The sequence below is a fragment of the Macaca fascicularis genome, chromosome 17 (assembly GCF_037993035.2).
Source record: "Macaca fascicularis isolate 582-1 chromosome 17, T2T-MFA8v1.1".
Taxonomy (NCBI): Eukaryota; Metazoa; Chordata; class Mammalia; order Primates; family Cercopithecidae; genus Macaca; species Macaca fascicularis.
In genome coordinates, this window is record NC_088391.1 from 2145635 (window position 1) to 2161448 (window position 15814).

Sequence of the window (15814 nt, forward strand, 5' to 3'; positions counted from 1 at the left end):
ATTGTAGCATTTGTTAGTAACTTTGCATCCTTCTTTGGTGGAGTTGTATAAAGAAGAGCAGGTCACAGGAGAGTTGCTTCCTCCTGTTAGTGTATTTGTCACCCTTAGTTCCTAGTAAGCAGTTTTTTTTATGGGACTCAGATTTCCTGACAGAAATTAATTGGTTTCTGTCTAGAGTAATAAAAGCTAATTTTTCCCAAAAAAGTGAATTTAGAATCATGTCTCCTAGCTGACTGTATTCTTTAATCATCCTCTAGCCCACACAGCAGTGAATGTAAAGGAGCAGGCCTGTTGTCACCTGTCAGTAAAAGGTGAGTTGTCAATCCATAAAGACACACGTATGCATAAGTGTGCTTAGAGCTATACACACACACAAGCACATACACAAACAGATCCATCTGTCTCCATCCATACACACTTCTGTCAACACATTTACACAAACAAACCCACGCACCTAATGGAAACAGAAAACACGGAGACAGACGGACATTTGTGGAATTTACTCTCAAGAGCGTGCATGGCCATATAGTTTTTTTTGTTTTTTTTTTTTAGGAGAGTTTCCAATTCTTCTCATTGTAGCATTTGTTAGTAACTTTGCATCCTTCTTTGGTGGAGTTGTATAAAGAGGAGCAGGTCACAGGAGAGTTGCTTCCTCCTGTTAGTGTATTTGTCACCCTTAGTTCCTAGTAAGCAGTTTTTTTTATGGGAGTCAGATTTCCTGACAGAAATTAATTGGTTTCTATCTAGAGTAATAAAAGCTAATTTTTCCAAAAAAGTGAATTTAGAATCATGTCTCCTAGCTGACTGTATTCTTTAATCATCCTCTAGCCCACACAGCAGTGAATGTAAAGGAGCAGGCCTGTTGTCACCTGTCAGTAAAAGGTGAGTTGTCAATCCATAAAGACACACGTATGCATAAGTGTGCTTAGAGCTATACACACACACAAGCACAGACACAAACAGATCCATCTGTCTCCATCCATACACACTTCTGTCAACACATTTACACAAACAAACCCACGCACCCAATGGAAACAGAAAACACGGAGACAGACGGACATTTGTGGAATTTACTCTCAAGAGCCTGCATGGCCATACAGTGTTTTTGACAGGGTTTCCAGTTCTTCTCATTGTAGCATTTGTAGGTAACTTTGCATCCTTTTTTGATGGAGTTGTATAAGGAAGTCAGTTCATAGGAGAACTGCTTCTTCCTGTTAGTGTATTTGTCACCCTCAATTTCTGGTAGGCAATTTTTTAAGGGATTCAGGTTTCCTGAGTTTGAGACCCTACCATAGTGTGCCAAGAAAGGAGAGAATCCTATTTGCAACGTGGAGGAGATAGCGGCCAATAAGGAGTAGTGAAACCCTAGGAAAAAAAGAATGGAGCTAATGGAATGTGGACTTGTCCCACACCCTCAAGAGCTCTGTCCACATGTGAGGTTGGTGCCCAGACCCAACCCAAACCCACCACCTCGTTGGATGCCGCTTTCCTTAGGTGCGCGGGTACTTCACTGTGTCTCATGGGCAGGAAAGACTAGCACGATCAGTGAAAGGAAGGAGGTGATGGAGAGTTTTCCCAGTCATGTGAAAACCTCTCCTAGAAATAAATCATAAAGGTGTAAGTAATATGGAGAACCTGATTCAAGTTAATTGTAGTGTAATGCTCAAGAAAATTTGCAAAATGAATGCGATTTTACAGAAGGAATAAAAGGATTGTGTTTAATCAGTGGCTGATTAAGGAAACATCTAGGTGAGAATTCTATAGTTGCTCATTAAGCAATAGTATGTGAGTTTTGTATGTAGTATTGATTTTTAAGCCAATAAATCTTTAAAAGATTTATTAGATATCCTTATTTTATAGGACGTTGGAGGCATGGGCAAATTAAAATGCATTTCTATTATTATTTTTTTTTTTTTTGAGACGAATTCTCACTGCTGCCCAGGCTGGAACACAGTGTCACGGTCTCAGTTCACTGCAGCCTCCACTTCACTGCTACCCAAGCTGGAGCACAGTGTCACGATCTCAATTCACTGCAGCCTCCACTTCACTGCTGCCCAGGCTGGAGCACAGTGTCACAGTCTCAGTTCACTGCAGCCTCCACTTCACTGCTACCCAAGCTGGAGCACAGTGTCACGATCTCAATTCACTGCAGCCTCCACTTCACTGCTGCCCAGGCTGGAGCACAGTGTCACGGTCTCAGTTCACTGCAGCCTCCACTTCCCGGGTTCACGTGATCCTCCTGCCTCAGCCTCCTGAGTAGCTGGGACTGCAGTCACGTGCCACCATGCCCGACTAATTTTTTGTATTTTTCGTAGGGGCAGGGTTTCACTATATTGGCCCAGCTGGTCTTGAACTCCTGACCTCGTGATCCGCCCGCCTCAGCCTTCCACAGTGCTGGGATTACAGTCATGAGCCACTGTGCCTGGCTAAAATGTATTTCTAATATGTACATAGGTTTAATTTATATATAGTTTAATTAATCTCTGATTAATTGACCATGATAAATGAGTCTTTGTTAATTGTTGGACTTCACTTACTGGGCTTCTGTGGTAGGATTTGCATACCCTCACTTATATATGTACGTATTTCGTATTTATGGAAAATCTACTTTTGGTACAAAAAATGTATTTGCTAATAGTGTCAAAAAAGAGAAATTCACTCTGTGCCTATGTACCTTTTTGCTCCATCAGCACTGCCTTCAGTGAAATGACAACAGTAACACATGAAGGGACTTTCAACACAATTTGAGGTTTAAGTAAATAAAAAGCTAGATGTAAACATACATATGTAAATACACACGTAGACACACAGAAAAGCATACATGTAGAAAAGAGAGATTCAGATTTGGGAAGTTCATTGGAGCATCCATGACAATACAAAATGTTTTAGACACTGTTTTCTAAAGTCTCATTACTGTAGTATCTGCAGTTACCTTTCTTTCTTCGATCTAGTTGGATAAAAGAGGAATAGGTCTTAAGAGGAATGCTTCTTATTCCTATTCCATTGGTCACCCTTATTTAGCAGCACCCTGAAACCTTAGGAAAATATGAGAATGTGTGTATTGTATGACACTCTACCAGAGTGAGCCAAAAGAGGCAGCCGTCCTGTTTGGAGCAAGGAGGAGGTAACAGTGGGCAGGGAGCTGAGGAGCTCTCAACAGAAAAGAACAAAGCTAATAGACCCCAGTCTCTCCGTTTGTTACCAGATGAGGCTACTGCCCCAAAGGTAAACCCACCATCAGATTGTATGGAGGCCCTGCCTTGGGTCTGTAGTTACTTAGCCCTATCTGAGGGGCAGGAAAGACATCCATGATTGGTGAAGAGTTACTTGTGGTATTTGAACGTGAGAAGGCAGAAAATTACAAGGGCAAGCAAGGTGGGTATTTACAAACTGAAGTTGAATTTATGTAAATTTTGCCAGAAATAGTAACTTGGGGATTATGTTTAGGAGTAAAGAAATGTGTATAAACTTGATTCATTAAGTTTTTTTCACAGGCCAAAAAATTTCGTTACAAACATCTAAAACTTCATTTCCAGAGAAAAATTAAATACCAGGTTTCAAATAAATAACTGATTAATGTCAATTTTTCAGGGTAACTAGATTATAGATGGTAGAATAATTATTGCTAATTTGTATCAGAAAATTAAGTCTAGGATAACATGTGGAGTCTTGCTATGTGCATTTTTAATCCTTTAGCTACTACTCCATTGAATTAAAAAGAGTAATGTGTGGTAGAGTCATCAATGATGGGTGGAATTTCAAAATGTGGAGAGAAAGAAGAGAGGGATGTATTGAGATTGGTAAAATTCACTCACAAATGAAGTAATACAGAACTGCACTTAAACTGTGATTCATTAGATTGTTTGTTAAGGCCCAAGAGCACCTTTACATATTGTAAGGTTTTCTTCTAGGAAAAAATGATATATTAATAGTAGACTCCAAATCACTCACGTATACATTTTCAGAGTTCAACCAGTTTATAAATGTAGAGCAATAGTATATAACTTCAACCAGAAAAGTATGTCTCTGAAGTCACTTGACCTGACCTGTACATTTTTAATCCTTAGCACTGGCCCGGATAAAATGACATCAGTAGTCTTTCACTACTTTGAGATATCTTTGATATAACTCGCCTTTCAGTGGTGGTGTCATTGAAAACTACTGAGGTTATTAATTTGGGTCACTTCTAAAGGATCTATCTACACACACACACAACACACACATGTATATATGTGTGTGTGTGTATATATACACAGATATATCTTTTAGCTATATATGTAGTATATATAGGTATATAAATATGTATTTGTGTGTATATAGATACACATGTCTCTATATATGTCTATATATTTGCATATTTAAATTGTGTATACATATCTATATATATAGACATATCCTTTAGCACTGACCCAAATTAATAACATCAGTAGTCATATATATATCCTTTTATATATATAAGCATGTGTGTGTATATATGAAGCCATATATGTATATATCTTTAGCCTATATATGTATATGTATACATATATAGTTTATATTTACGTGTGTGTGTGTATGCAGATATATCTTGTTTTATTGTGCTTTATTGCCCCTCAGATATTACTTTTTTATAAACTGAAGGTTTGTAGCAACCCTGCATTGAGCAAGTCTCCTGGTTTTATTTTTCCAACAGCATGTTCTCACTGTGTGTCTCTGTCACATTTTAATAATTCTTGCAATATTCCAAACTTTTTATTATCATATCTGTTATGGTGAACTGTGATCAGTGATCTTTGATGTTACTATTGTAATTGTTTTGGGGCAACATGAACCATGCCCATATTAAGATGACCAGCCTAATTAATGACATGTTGGTTCTGACTGCTCCACTGACTAGCCATTCCCCCATCTCTCTCCTTCTCCGTGGGCCTCCCTATTCCCTGAGACACAACAATATTGAAAGTAGGCCATTTAATAAGCCTACGATGGTCTCTAAGTGTCCTAGTGAAAGGAAGAGTCACATGTCTCTCACTTTAAACCAAAAGCTAGAAATGATTGTGAGGAAGGCTAGACTAGCACCAGTTCAGCCAAGTTGTGAATGTAAAACAAAAAACAAAATGAAAAAGCCAAAAAACTTCTTCAAGAAAATTAAGACTGCTACTCCAGTGAACATACAAATGATGAGAAAGCAAAACAGTCTGATAGCTAATGTGGAGAATGTTTTAGTGGTCTGGATAAAAGATCAAACCAGCCACAGCATTCCCTTAAGCCAAAGCCTAATCCAGGACAAGGCCCTCACTCTCTTTGATTCAATGAAGGCTGGGAGAGGTAAGGAAGCTGCGGAAGAAAAGCTTGAAGCTAAAAGGTTGGTTCATGAGGTTTAAGGAAGTAAACCATCTCCTTAACATAAAAGTACAAGGTAAACAGCAAGTGCCAATGCAGAAGCAGCAGCAAGTTATCCAGAAGATCTAGCTGAGATAATTGATGAAGGTGGCCACACTAACCAACAGATTTTCAATGTAGACAAGATAGCCTTTTATTGGAAGAAGATGCCATCTAGGACTTTTGTATTTAGACAGGAGAAGTGAACGCATGGTTTCAAAGCTTCAAAGCGCAGGCCAGTTCTCTTGTTAGTGGCTAATGAAGCTGGTGGCTTTAAGTTGAAGCCAACAATCATTGACTATTCTGAAAATCCTAGAGCCCTTACGAATTATGGTAAATCAAGCAAGATGGGTGACTAGAGATGCCTGGTGCTTGTCTTCCCTACAAGAAAGAACCGAGGCAACAAATACACATCTAAGATTTGATTAGAGTATCAAAGGGATAGTCCTAGAGTGCAGCAAAGGAGTGGAGACACACCTGTCATGACTGAAAGTCCCCACAGCATGGAAACACTCAGCCTCTGCAGCCCCTTCTCCCCCATCTGGATTGAATTGGCCCAGAGAGAGGAGGGACGTCTCATTGCAGGGTGAAGGTAAGCAGAAGATCCCCACCAGCCCCACTGCCATCACAAACACAAAGTCTTGACAACAGGAGAATCTCACAGTCTTTGCCAATTTGGAGTACTGCCAAGAATTCACACAGCTGCATGTCCTGGACTAGGAGTACAAGGTGAAGACTTCCCACCCTCAGAGACCTAAGCTGCAGCAACACAGCACCATCTTGAGACCAGAGTCATCTCTTGAGTGTGCCCTCCTCTGGGGGCCAGTAGCCACTGTGCCTCTCCAGCACTGGAGCTTTACCTTCAGTACACCAAGCCCACATGGGTGGGTTAAAGCCACAGTCCCAGCTGTGTGGAGGTTGGTCCCAGGATTGGCTGTAACTCAAGTACTGCAGAGCAGGGAAATCAAGCCCCACCACCACACTTCCAGACAGGATTAATCTGCAGTCCCATCCAAGGTAAACTCACTCTTAAGCCAGCCAAACCACTACCTGCCCTCTCCCAAGTGGGAGAGGCCCCTAAGCCTCTGAGCAGCTGATACACCCCCAGGTCAACAGAGTGACTATGAGCCCATGCTCAGGACCTGAGAAACAGCCCTGCAGGCCCCATCCACCACAGACATGCTCCTGGCCTGCCCAGGAGCCCTCTGCCTTTACTAAGGGCCTGAAAAACAGTCCCACAGGCTGCCCCCAGCAGGCACACCACTGAGTGGGCCTTGCACCTGTGTCTCAGACGTGAGAGACAAGCAACTGTGTATGCCCAAGTCTCAGGGCCAAGAAACAACCCTGGGAGCTTACTCTGGCCAGCATACCCTCAGGCCAGCTAAGCAGCCACATACCTATGTCCCAGGTTGAGGAACATCGTGGGTCATAGCAGCATTCTCCTGGGCTTCCCCTGGCAGGCACCACCCAGGCCACCTGAGCAGCAGTGTGCCCACATCCTGAGCTAGAATAGCCCTATGGACTACCCCCAGCAGATACACATCCAGGACAGTTGAGAAGTCATTTGACTGTATCCCAGGCCAGAGAAACACCCCCTCTTGGGCAGTCCTGGCAAAGATACCTTCAGTCCAGCTTAGCAGCCATGCAGCTATATATTTGGCCTATGAGTTTCCCCCAGCAGACTGGCCCCAGGCCAGATGAGCAGTTGTGTACCCACATACCAGATATGAGAAACAGCCCTTCAGGCCACTCCGGGAGTGCATGCTTCCAGGCCAGGCAAACAGCTGTGTGCCTGCATCCTGGGCCTGAGAAACTGTCCTGCAAGGCACATCTGGCTGGCATGTCTTGGTTGAGCAACTGCATCCCCATGCTCCTGGCTAGAGTGTCAGCACCATGGCCAGCCACATAAAGCCATACTCCAAGTTTTCTGATCCACTGTATGCCTGCACACACCCCTACCCTGAGAAACAGCCCAGTGAGCCCACCCTTGGCAAAGCTGCACCACATCACCACAAATTTCCTTAGCCTAGGCCACTGAGTAACTTGCAAATGTTACTAGTGTGGGTCACAGCTGAATTAACTACATGGAGACTACACTTACTGCATCCATGTAAAACCAGGGCCAATATACCCCAATGAACTGACATCCAAGACCCATTCATACAAATAAATTCATACAAGTAAAGCTACTCCATAAAATTGGAAAAGGTGACTTTTACACCAGATGCATAGAAATCAACATAGAAACACACCAACCATGAAATGCAAGCAAACATGTCACCTACAAAGGGAAATAATCATTATCCAGTAATAGACCCCAATCATAAATATATGAAATGACAGAAAAAAGAATAATCTTAAGGAGACTCAGTGAGATATAAGGTAATACACATAGACCAGTCAATGAAAACAGGATTTGAAAGAGAAATTCAGTAAAGATACATATATCATAAAAAGAACCAACAGAAGCCCTAAGAGCTAAACAGTTCAAGGGATGAAATGAAAAAATACAATCAATGGCTTTATAGACAAGATCAAGCAGAATAAATGATTTCTGAACTTGAAGACAAGTCCTTTGAAATAACACAGGCAGGCAAAAAAGAATGAAAAAGCCTACAGGATTTATGGGACACCATTACTTTGATCAAATATTCATATTATGGGCATTCCAGAAGGAAAAGTGAAGAGAAGATATGAGGAAAACGTATTTAATAAAATAAGAGCATAAAAATTCCTAACTCTTGAAAGAGAGCTAGACATCTAGTTTCAGGAAGATCAAAGAACCCCAAATACATTCAACCCAGACATTATAATCAAATTGTGAAAAATCAAAGACAAAGATTTTTTAAAATAGCAGAGAGAAGTAAGACACTTATAATGGAATCCCCATTAGACTAACAGCTGATTTCTCAGCAGAAACCTTAGGCTAGAAGAGAATGGGATGATATATTTGAAGTTCTGAAAGAAAAAAAAACTTTCAGCCAAGAATACTATACCCAGCACAGCTATCCTTTACAAATGAAGAAGACATAAAATCTGTCATAGATAAACAAAAACAAAGATAATTCATCACTACTAGACCAACCTTACAAGAAATGCCCAAGGGAGTCTTACATCTGGAAGTAAAAAGATGATAACCACTATCATAAAAACATGCAAAACTTTAAGTCACTGTTAGAGTCAATACATAAAGGAGAAAGAAAGGAATGAAACCTTATCACTACAGAAAACTACCCAACTTCAAAAGTAAACAGGAAGAAAGGAACAAAACATACAAAACAACCAGAAAACAATAAAATGTTGGAAGTAACTCCTCACCTACCAATAATAACTTTGAATGTCAATAGATTAAATACACCATGAAGGATATAGACTTGCTGAGTGGATTAAAAAATAAGACCCAACTATATTTTATCTAAAATAAACTCACCTTACCTGTAAAGAAACACATAGACTGAAAATGAAGGGAAGGAAAAAGATATTCCATGCAAATGGGAGCCAAAAGTGAGCAGAAATAGCTATACTTGTATCAGACAAAACAGACTTCAAGTTAAAAACCATAAAAAGTGACAAACAAAATTATTATGTAATAATAAAGGGTTCCATTCAGCAAGAAATATAACAATTATAATATGTGTATAATTGTAAATATGTATGCACTCAAACACCAGAGCACCTAGACATATAAAGTGAATATGTAGATCTAAAGAGGGAGATAGACCCAGTTACAGTAAGAGTTGGGCACTTCAGTATCTCACGCTCAGCATTGGACAAATCATCTTGACAGAAAATCAACAAAGAAACATAGACTTAAACTCCACCATAGACCAAATGGACATAACAAACATTTACAGAACATCCACCTAACAGCTGCAGAATACACATTCTTTTCATCAGCACATGAAACATTATCCAAGATAGACCATATGTTAGGCTACAAAACAAGTCTCAACAAATTTTTAAAAATTGAAATTATTTCAGGTATCTTATCTTACCACAATGGAATAAAACTAGACATTCATAACAAGAGGAACATTCAAAACTATACAGTCATATGGAAATTAAACAACATGCCCTTGAGTTACAATGAGTGAAGAAAGAAATTAAGAATGAAATTTAAAAATTCCTTGAAACAAATGTAACTAGAAACACAACATACCAAAACATAGGGGACACAGCAAAAGCAGTTATTAAGAAGTATGTTTTTAGCAATAAATGCCTGGATCAAAAAAAACTAGAAAACTTTCAAATAAGGTACTGAACAATTCTACCTCAAGAAACTAGAATAGTAAGAACAAACCAAACCCCAAATTATTAAAGGGAAATAAATAATGAAGAACAAACAGAAATAAACAAATTTGAGGCAAAAATTACAAAAGGTTAACAAAAAGCAGGTTTAAAAATATCAACAAACTTAGCTAGACTAAGAAAAAGAGAAGACACAAGTAAATTCAGAAACAAAAAAAGAGACATCATAACAGATATGACAGAAATAAAAAGAATTATTAGAGACTTATGAACAACTCTACAATAAATTTGAAAACCTAGAGGAAGTGGACAAAACCCTTGACGCATACAACCTACCGAGACTAAACCAAGAAGAAATAGAAAACCTGAACAGACCATAAGCAAGTAATGAGATTGAATCAGTAATAAAAAGGCTTTCAAGAAAGTCCAGGACCTGATGGCTTCACCACTTAATTCTCACTTGTGAAAGGAAGAGTCATTTGCTACAGCAAACTTCATTGTTGTCCTATCTTAAGAAATTGCCTCAAGCACCCCGACCATTGGCAGCCACCACTCTGATCAATCAGCAGCCATCAACATGGAGGCAACACCCTCCACCAGCAAAAAGACTATGACTTGCTACAGGCTCAGGTTATCATTAGCATTTTTTAACCAATAACGTAGTTTTGAATTAAGGTATGTACATAAGTTTTTGAACATAATGCCATTGCAAACTTAACAGGCTATAGTGTAGGGTAAACATAACTTTCACATGCACAGGGAAACCAAAACATTTGTGTGAGTTGCTTAATGCAGTTTTTGCTTTATTGCAGTGGTCTGGAATGAAACCCACAATGTCTTTGAGATATGTCTATACACATTATTTATATATTATACATCTGTAGACATGTTCTTTTATATATCTTTATATACATATATATAGAAAGAGAGATAGAAAAGAAGACAAAAATATGGAAAATTCAGTGTTGGGAGTATCCATGAGGAAAGAGTTTCTGGTTAATGATTGTAATTTTCTTTCTTAAATATTAGATCTTCCAGTGAGCTGAGTCATGTTTACTATATCCTTTAGATTCATGGGATTCTTGTTATTCAAATATATTTTCCATCACTATTTTGTGTAGCAAATATCTAATGATATATTTTTGCTTTTTTTTTTTTTTTTTGGTGGCTAAAGTATGTTAGAACGACTTTCCAAGTTTGAAGTTGAAGATGCTGAAAATGTTGCTTCATATGAGTAAGTCAGTTTGAAGTTTGAAAGGAGGGAGCCATTGGTGGATCTCTTGTCTTTAAACAGGGCTTACGCTGAGGCAAGAAGGAAAAAGGGAAACTATGAAAAGATATCAAAATGTATGGGTGGGAAGGTACACCATATTTACTCCAGTTGAATTCTTAGACAAGTATTATTTTGAAAAAAAAATTCCATCCATTCAGAAATAAATGTTCTTCTAGCTTGAAAATGTAGAAAGTATTCTTAGAAGAAATTAATTCCATTAAAAGTTTTAAAAAAAAAAAAACAGGGATGCAGAATGCTACTTAACTCATCACTAGTGAACATTTCTCATTTTTACTGGGTATTGTGTGATTCCCAGTTTTGTAGATTTTGCCTATGAGCAAGTGGTATTGATAGCAAAAGCAAACATGTTTTGCTGACTAACAACCTCTTTATGCTCATTGGGATTTTATTCTTATTTGTTTCTAATCTCACTAGAGTACTTCCTGTTGCACTGACCTGAAGGCATTTTATCATGTACTCACTGTAATGAAACAATACATTCTTAAACCGTCTTGTGTCTGAACTGCAGACATATTCAGGAGATTTTTCTTCTGCTTCTTTCTTGCCCAGTTGTATAACCATTTGCCAGCTTGGGTCAATGCTGGAGAGGAAGTACTGCCATAGAGGAAGTTAACTCGCCATAGTTGTAAGCTGTTGGTGTCTAAACAAAGATTGGAAACAAACAGGGCAAATACAAATAGTTCTTCAAATTACCCTGAATTTGCCACTGAATTAAACTGTGTGTCTGCAAATTAGCTATACATTTTCTGTAATGGAGCTGCCCAGGGCTGAAGCAAAATTAGACAGATTAAGCAAGGCAAGCATTTCCTTCTTTCTCCACTCCAAACAAAATAAAGCAGATTTTCATTTCATTTTATTTTTAAATTACAAAGTCTCATTACATAGATATAGGAGGAATTTGCAGTAGTCCCTGTGAGAAATGCTGGTGTTTCATACCAGGGGGATGATCTTGGATTTATAGTAAAAGCTGGAATCAGTGCTGGGCTTTGACATCATATATTCATTCACCTGATACTCAGCAAGTCACTAAACCTCTTTAACTTTCAGATTATTCAAATGTAAACTGGTTATGATGCTATCCATGTACTGGATATTGTATTGTAAAAAATTAGTAATAAAACTAAAATAACATGCAAAAATACTTTGAAAACTCTGTAGCTCTGTGAATAGGTTTTATTCTAAAAACTGAAAATAACGTAAGAGTTCATTAAAGGAAAATCAGAAAATACAATCAACAAATCTACCCACCTATAGTCATTCTTAAACTTGGATGCATGCACTTCTAAGTTCTTTAAGCATATACTTTTTTTGTTTACAGGTATGAGACCATACTTGTTATTATTCTTTTGTAAATAACCTTATTACTTTATGACATCATGACTATATATTTTTTGTTAATACATATTCATGTGCACTTACAACATTATTTGTAACAGTTGTGTAATATTTCATGGTGTAGATGTGCTATAATTCATTTAATAGTCAGATATTGCTGAACAATTAAGTTGTTTTTACAAGTTTTTAAGTGTTACAAAAAATGAATATATTTGAGGCTAAATCTCTGTATATTGTTGGTTATTTGCTTGTTATAAATTCTCAGAAGTGGAAAGTCTGTGTCACAGGGAATGATTGTGACACTATTGATATTGATATGTGCTTTAACATCAAGATGCAAAGTGTACATTTCTCCCCTCCCACACTTAGCACTAGCCATCATTGATTTATTTGATATTAGTAAATATATTTGTTTTAATGCACATTCTTGACACACCTTCATTTACCCTTTCTAAGTTAATATTTCATCATTTGCAAACTACCTTTGCCCAGTTAAAATTGGAGCGTTTTTCTGTCTTTGGACTGAAAAGTTAAATCTATTGATCTTTTTTCTATTTTATGTAATATAAGTAATTTCTCCCAGGTTGTCTTGCTTTTCACTATATAAAAGTATTTAATCTTCATGTAATCAAATGTATCTGTACTTTTCTTTGTGATTTTGCCTTTAATGTTATTCTCAGAAAGTCCTTCTTACCCCAAAATTTTAAATATATTCACCAAAATTTCTGTTTTGAATTTATTTTCTTCATTTAAATAAAATATCTGCCCTGAATTTACTTTGTCTTAAGGTATAAAGTGTAGAAATTTTCTTTTCTAAGTGACTCATAGTTTTCTCAGCATGAAAATGTCATCCCCCTGTATTGTCCTTACCCTGTTTTAGTGATCTAGAGTGAGCAGGAAAACGAGAGTCACTACAGTGTTTTTAGTGCTTTGCATCACGGCCATCTCCCTACCCCCAGAGTCTGTACCAGAGAAAAATGTGTCCAGTGGGAGAGATAGCACCTGCCTCCAATACAAATCCCACTTCATTAAACATGGTCTTGTTAGTGTCATGTAGCTCCCACCTTCTATTGATAAAAAATAAGTCATGTTCATAGTTAGTATTTGTGCTTTTAATTCAACTTTGATATTGATATTGGAACTTTTAGTGTGTTAAGGTTTAGTATCTCATATCTGTTTCTGTCTCTCTCTTTTTTTTTTCCCTGAGCCGGAGTCTTGCTCTGTCACCCGGCTGGAGTGCAGTGGCGCCATCTCAGCTCACTGCAACTTTGGCCTCCCAGGTTCAAGAGATTCTCCTGCCTCAGCCTCTTGAGTAGCTGAGACTACAGGCACGCACCACCACGCCCAGCTAATTTTTTGTATTTTTAGTAGAGACGGAGTTTCACCATGTTGGCCAGGATGGTCTCAATCTCTTGACCTCGCGATCTGCCTGCCTTGGCCACCCAGAGTGCTGGGATTACAGATGTGAGCCACCGTGCCTGGCCTCTGTCTCTTTATTTTTAAATTGTCATTTAAATTTAGTTTTTGTCTCTCGCGTATAGCACGTAATGCCTTTAATTTCAAAGTTATCTGAGAGTATTTCTCAATATGCAGTATGAGAGTAATATGTTTGTATTTATGATTTCTGGTATGTTTGGTTTTATTTATCATCTTTTTCTTTATTAAAAATACTTTGATATTTTCTTTTTAAATTGGTCTATATTTTGCTATTGATTTGTTTTTATCCCTTGCATTTTTTATTGATATGCAAGTCAGAAGCCCATTTCTAGTCTATCAATGTTTATATTTAAACATATAGAAAACATAATTATATCATTTTTCTCCATCATTATCAAGAATAAAACTGGACTTATACCTGTGAAAGATAAGAAACGCAACCTGTCTTTACTTCTGTCTTCTTCCACACCTTGAATCCTAGTGTAAGAATGCCTAAAAATTCAAATCAATACTATTATTCATGATTTTATATGATTTATCTTTACTTCTAGAATCATTTATTTACATTTTCACCTGCTACATTTTTATGCTACATTAACAATTATTATTTAGACTTACCTAATTCTGAGTTTATATTATTTACCATCTTTTCTCTGTAAGTCATCTTCCTTAATTCCATATTCTTCATGTTGATTCATTGCTCAGCTGACTCAAGCACTCTGAGTAATTGTTTTTAGGAAAGGTACATGGAGGCTGTGCTTTGAGTTGCTGCATGTTGGAGTGTCTGTCTATTGCTCCCGAGTGTGAACAGTACTTTTCCTGGATATGGATTTATTGAGTCAGTTATTTCCCTGCAAACTGCACATAACTGCTTGAAGCTGCATTTACATAATACACTTTTTTTAACCGAAAAAGTCTCAATTGTATATTTACTTGGTATAGTTTCAGTGGACACTGAAACAGATTAAGGGGCTAAAGCCACCCAAGCCACTCCTTCATGCCTTCGTAATCTGTCCAGGCTTGGTTCTGTATGGTGACATTGTCAAGTGAGTTCAGATTTATGACATTTCCTTGATACCCAGAGATCCAGTAGACTGTGTGGGATCAGAGGTTCTTGTAGTAAGAGAATGGCAACTTGAGGAGAGAGTTCACCTCTTTTGGCCAATTGATCCTCCATCTACATCAGCCTTAACTCTCCAAGCCTGGGCGGAGGTGGTGGAGAGGGGAAGATTAGAAGGATTGGGGATTTCCTTTATCTCAGGTTAACCTAACATCATTCAGCAAAGGCCAATTTTTTTTTTTAACTTTTATTTTTAGGTTTGGAGGTACATGAGAGGTTTGTTACATAGGTAAACATATGTCAGGGAGGTTTTTTTTTTACATATTATTTCATCATCCAGGTATTAAGCTCAGTACCCAAATAATTATCTTCTCTGCTCCTCTCTCTCCTGCTGCCCTCCCCACTTAAGTAGACCCCAGTGTCTATTTCTTTCTTTGTGTTCATAAGTCCTTATGATTTAGCTACCACTGATAGGTGAGAACATTCAGTATCTGGTTTTCTGTTTCTGCACTAGTTTGCTAAGGATGATAGCCTCCAGCTTCATCCATGTTCCCACAAAAGACATGATCTCATTCTTTTTTTATGGCTGCATAGTATTCCGTGGTATATATGTGCCATATTTTCTTTATCCAATCTGTCATTGATGGATACCAAGGTTGATTCCATGTCTTTGCTGTTGTAAATAGTGCTGCAGCGAGCATTCATATGCATGTATCTTTATAGTAGAATGATTTATATTCCTCTGGGTATATACCCAGTAATGGGATTGCTCAGTCAAATAGTAGTTCTGCGTTTAGCTCTTCAAGGTATTGCCATACTGCTCTTTACGATGGTTGAACTAATTTACACTCCCACCAACAATGTATAAGTGTTCCCTTTTCTCTGCAACCTTGCCAGCATCTGTTATTTTTTGACTTTTTAGTAATAGCCATTCTGACTGGTGTGAAATGGTATCTCATTGTGGTTTTGATTTGCATTTCTCTAATCTGTGATATTGAGCTTTTGTTCATATGCTTGTTGGCCACATGTATGTCTTTTGAGAAATGTCTGTTCATGTCAAGGGCCAATTTTGGCAGTGC

At 38.0% G+C, this 15814-nt stretch overlaps 1 protein-coding gene across 1 annotated transcript in view; it reads left to right on the top strand.

The window, feature by feature from the left end:
- The window catches only part of TPTE2 (transmembrane phosphoinositide 3-phosphatase and tensin homolog 2), a 151019-nt gene that overhangs the window by 75847 nt on the left and 59358 nt on the right, over positions 1-15814 (top strand). Inside the window, 3 exon segments of the mRNA XM_065532949.2 lie at positions 258-311; positions 829-882; positions 10784-10843. Coding sequence (XP_065389021.1) covers positions 258-311; positions 829-882; positions 10784-10843 — 168 coding nt within the window.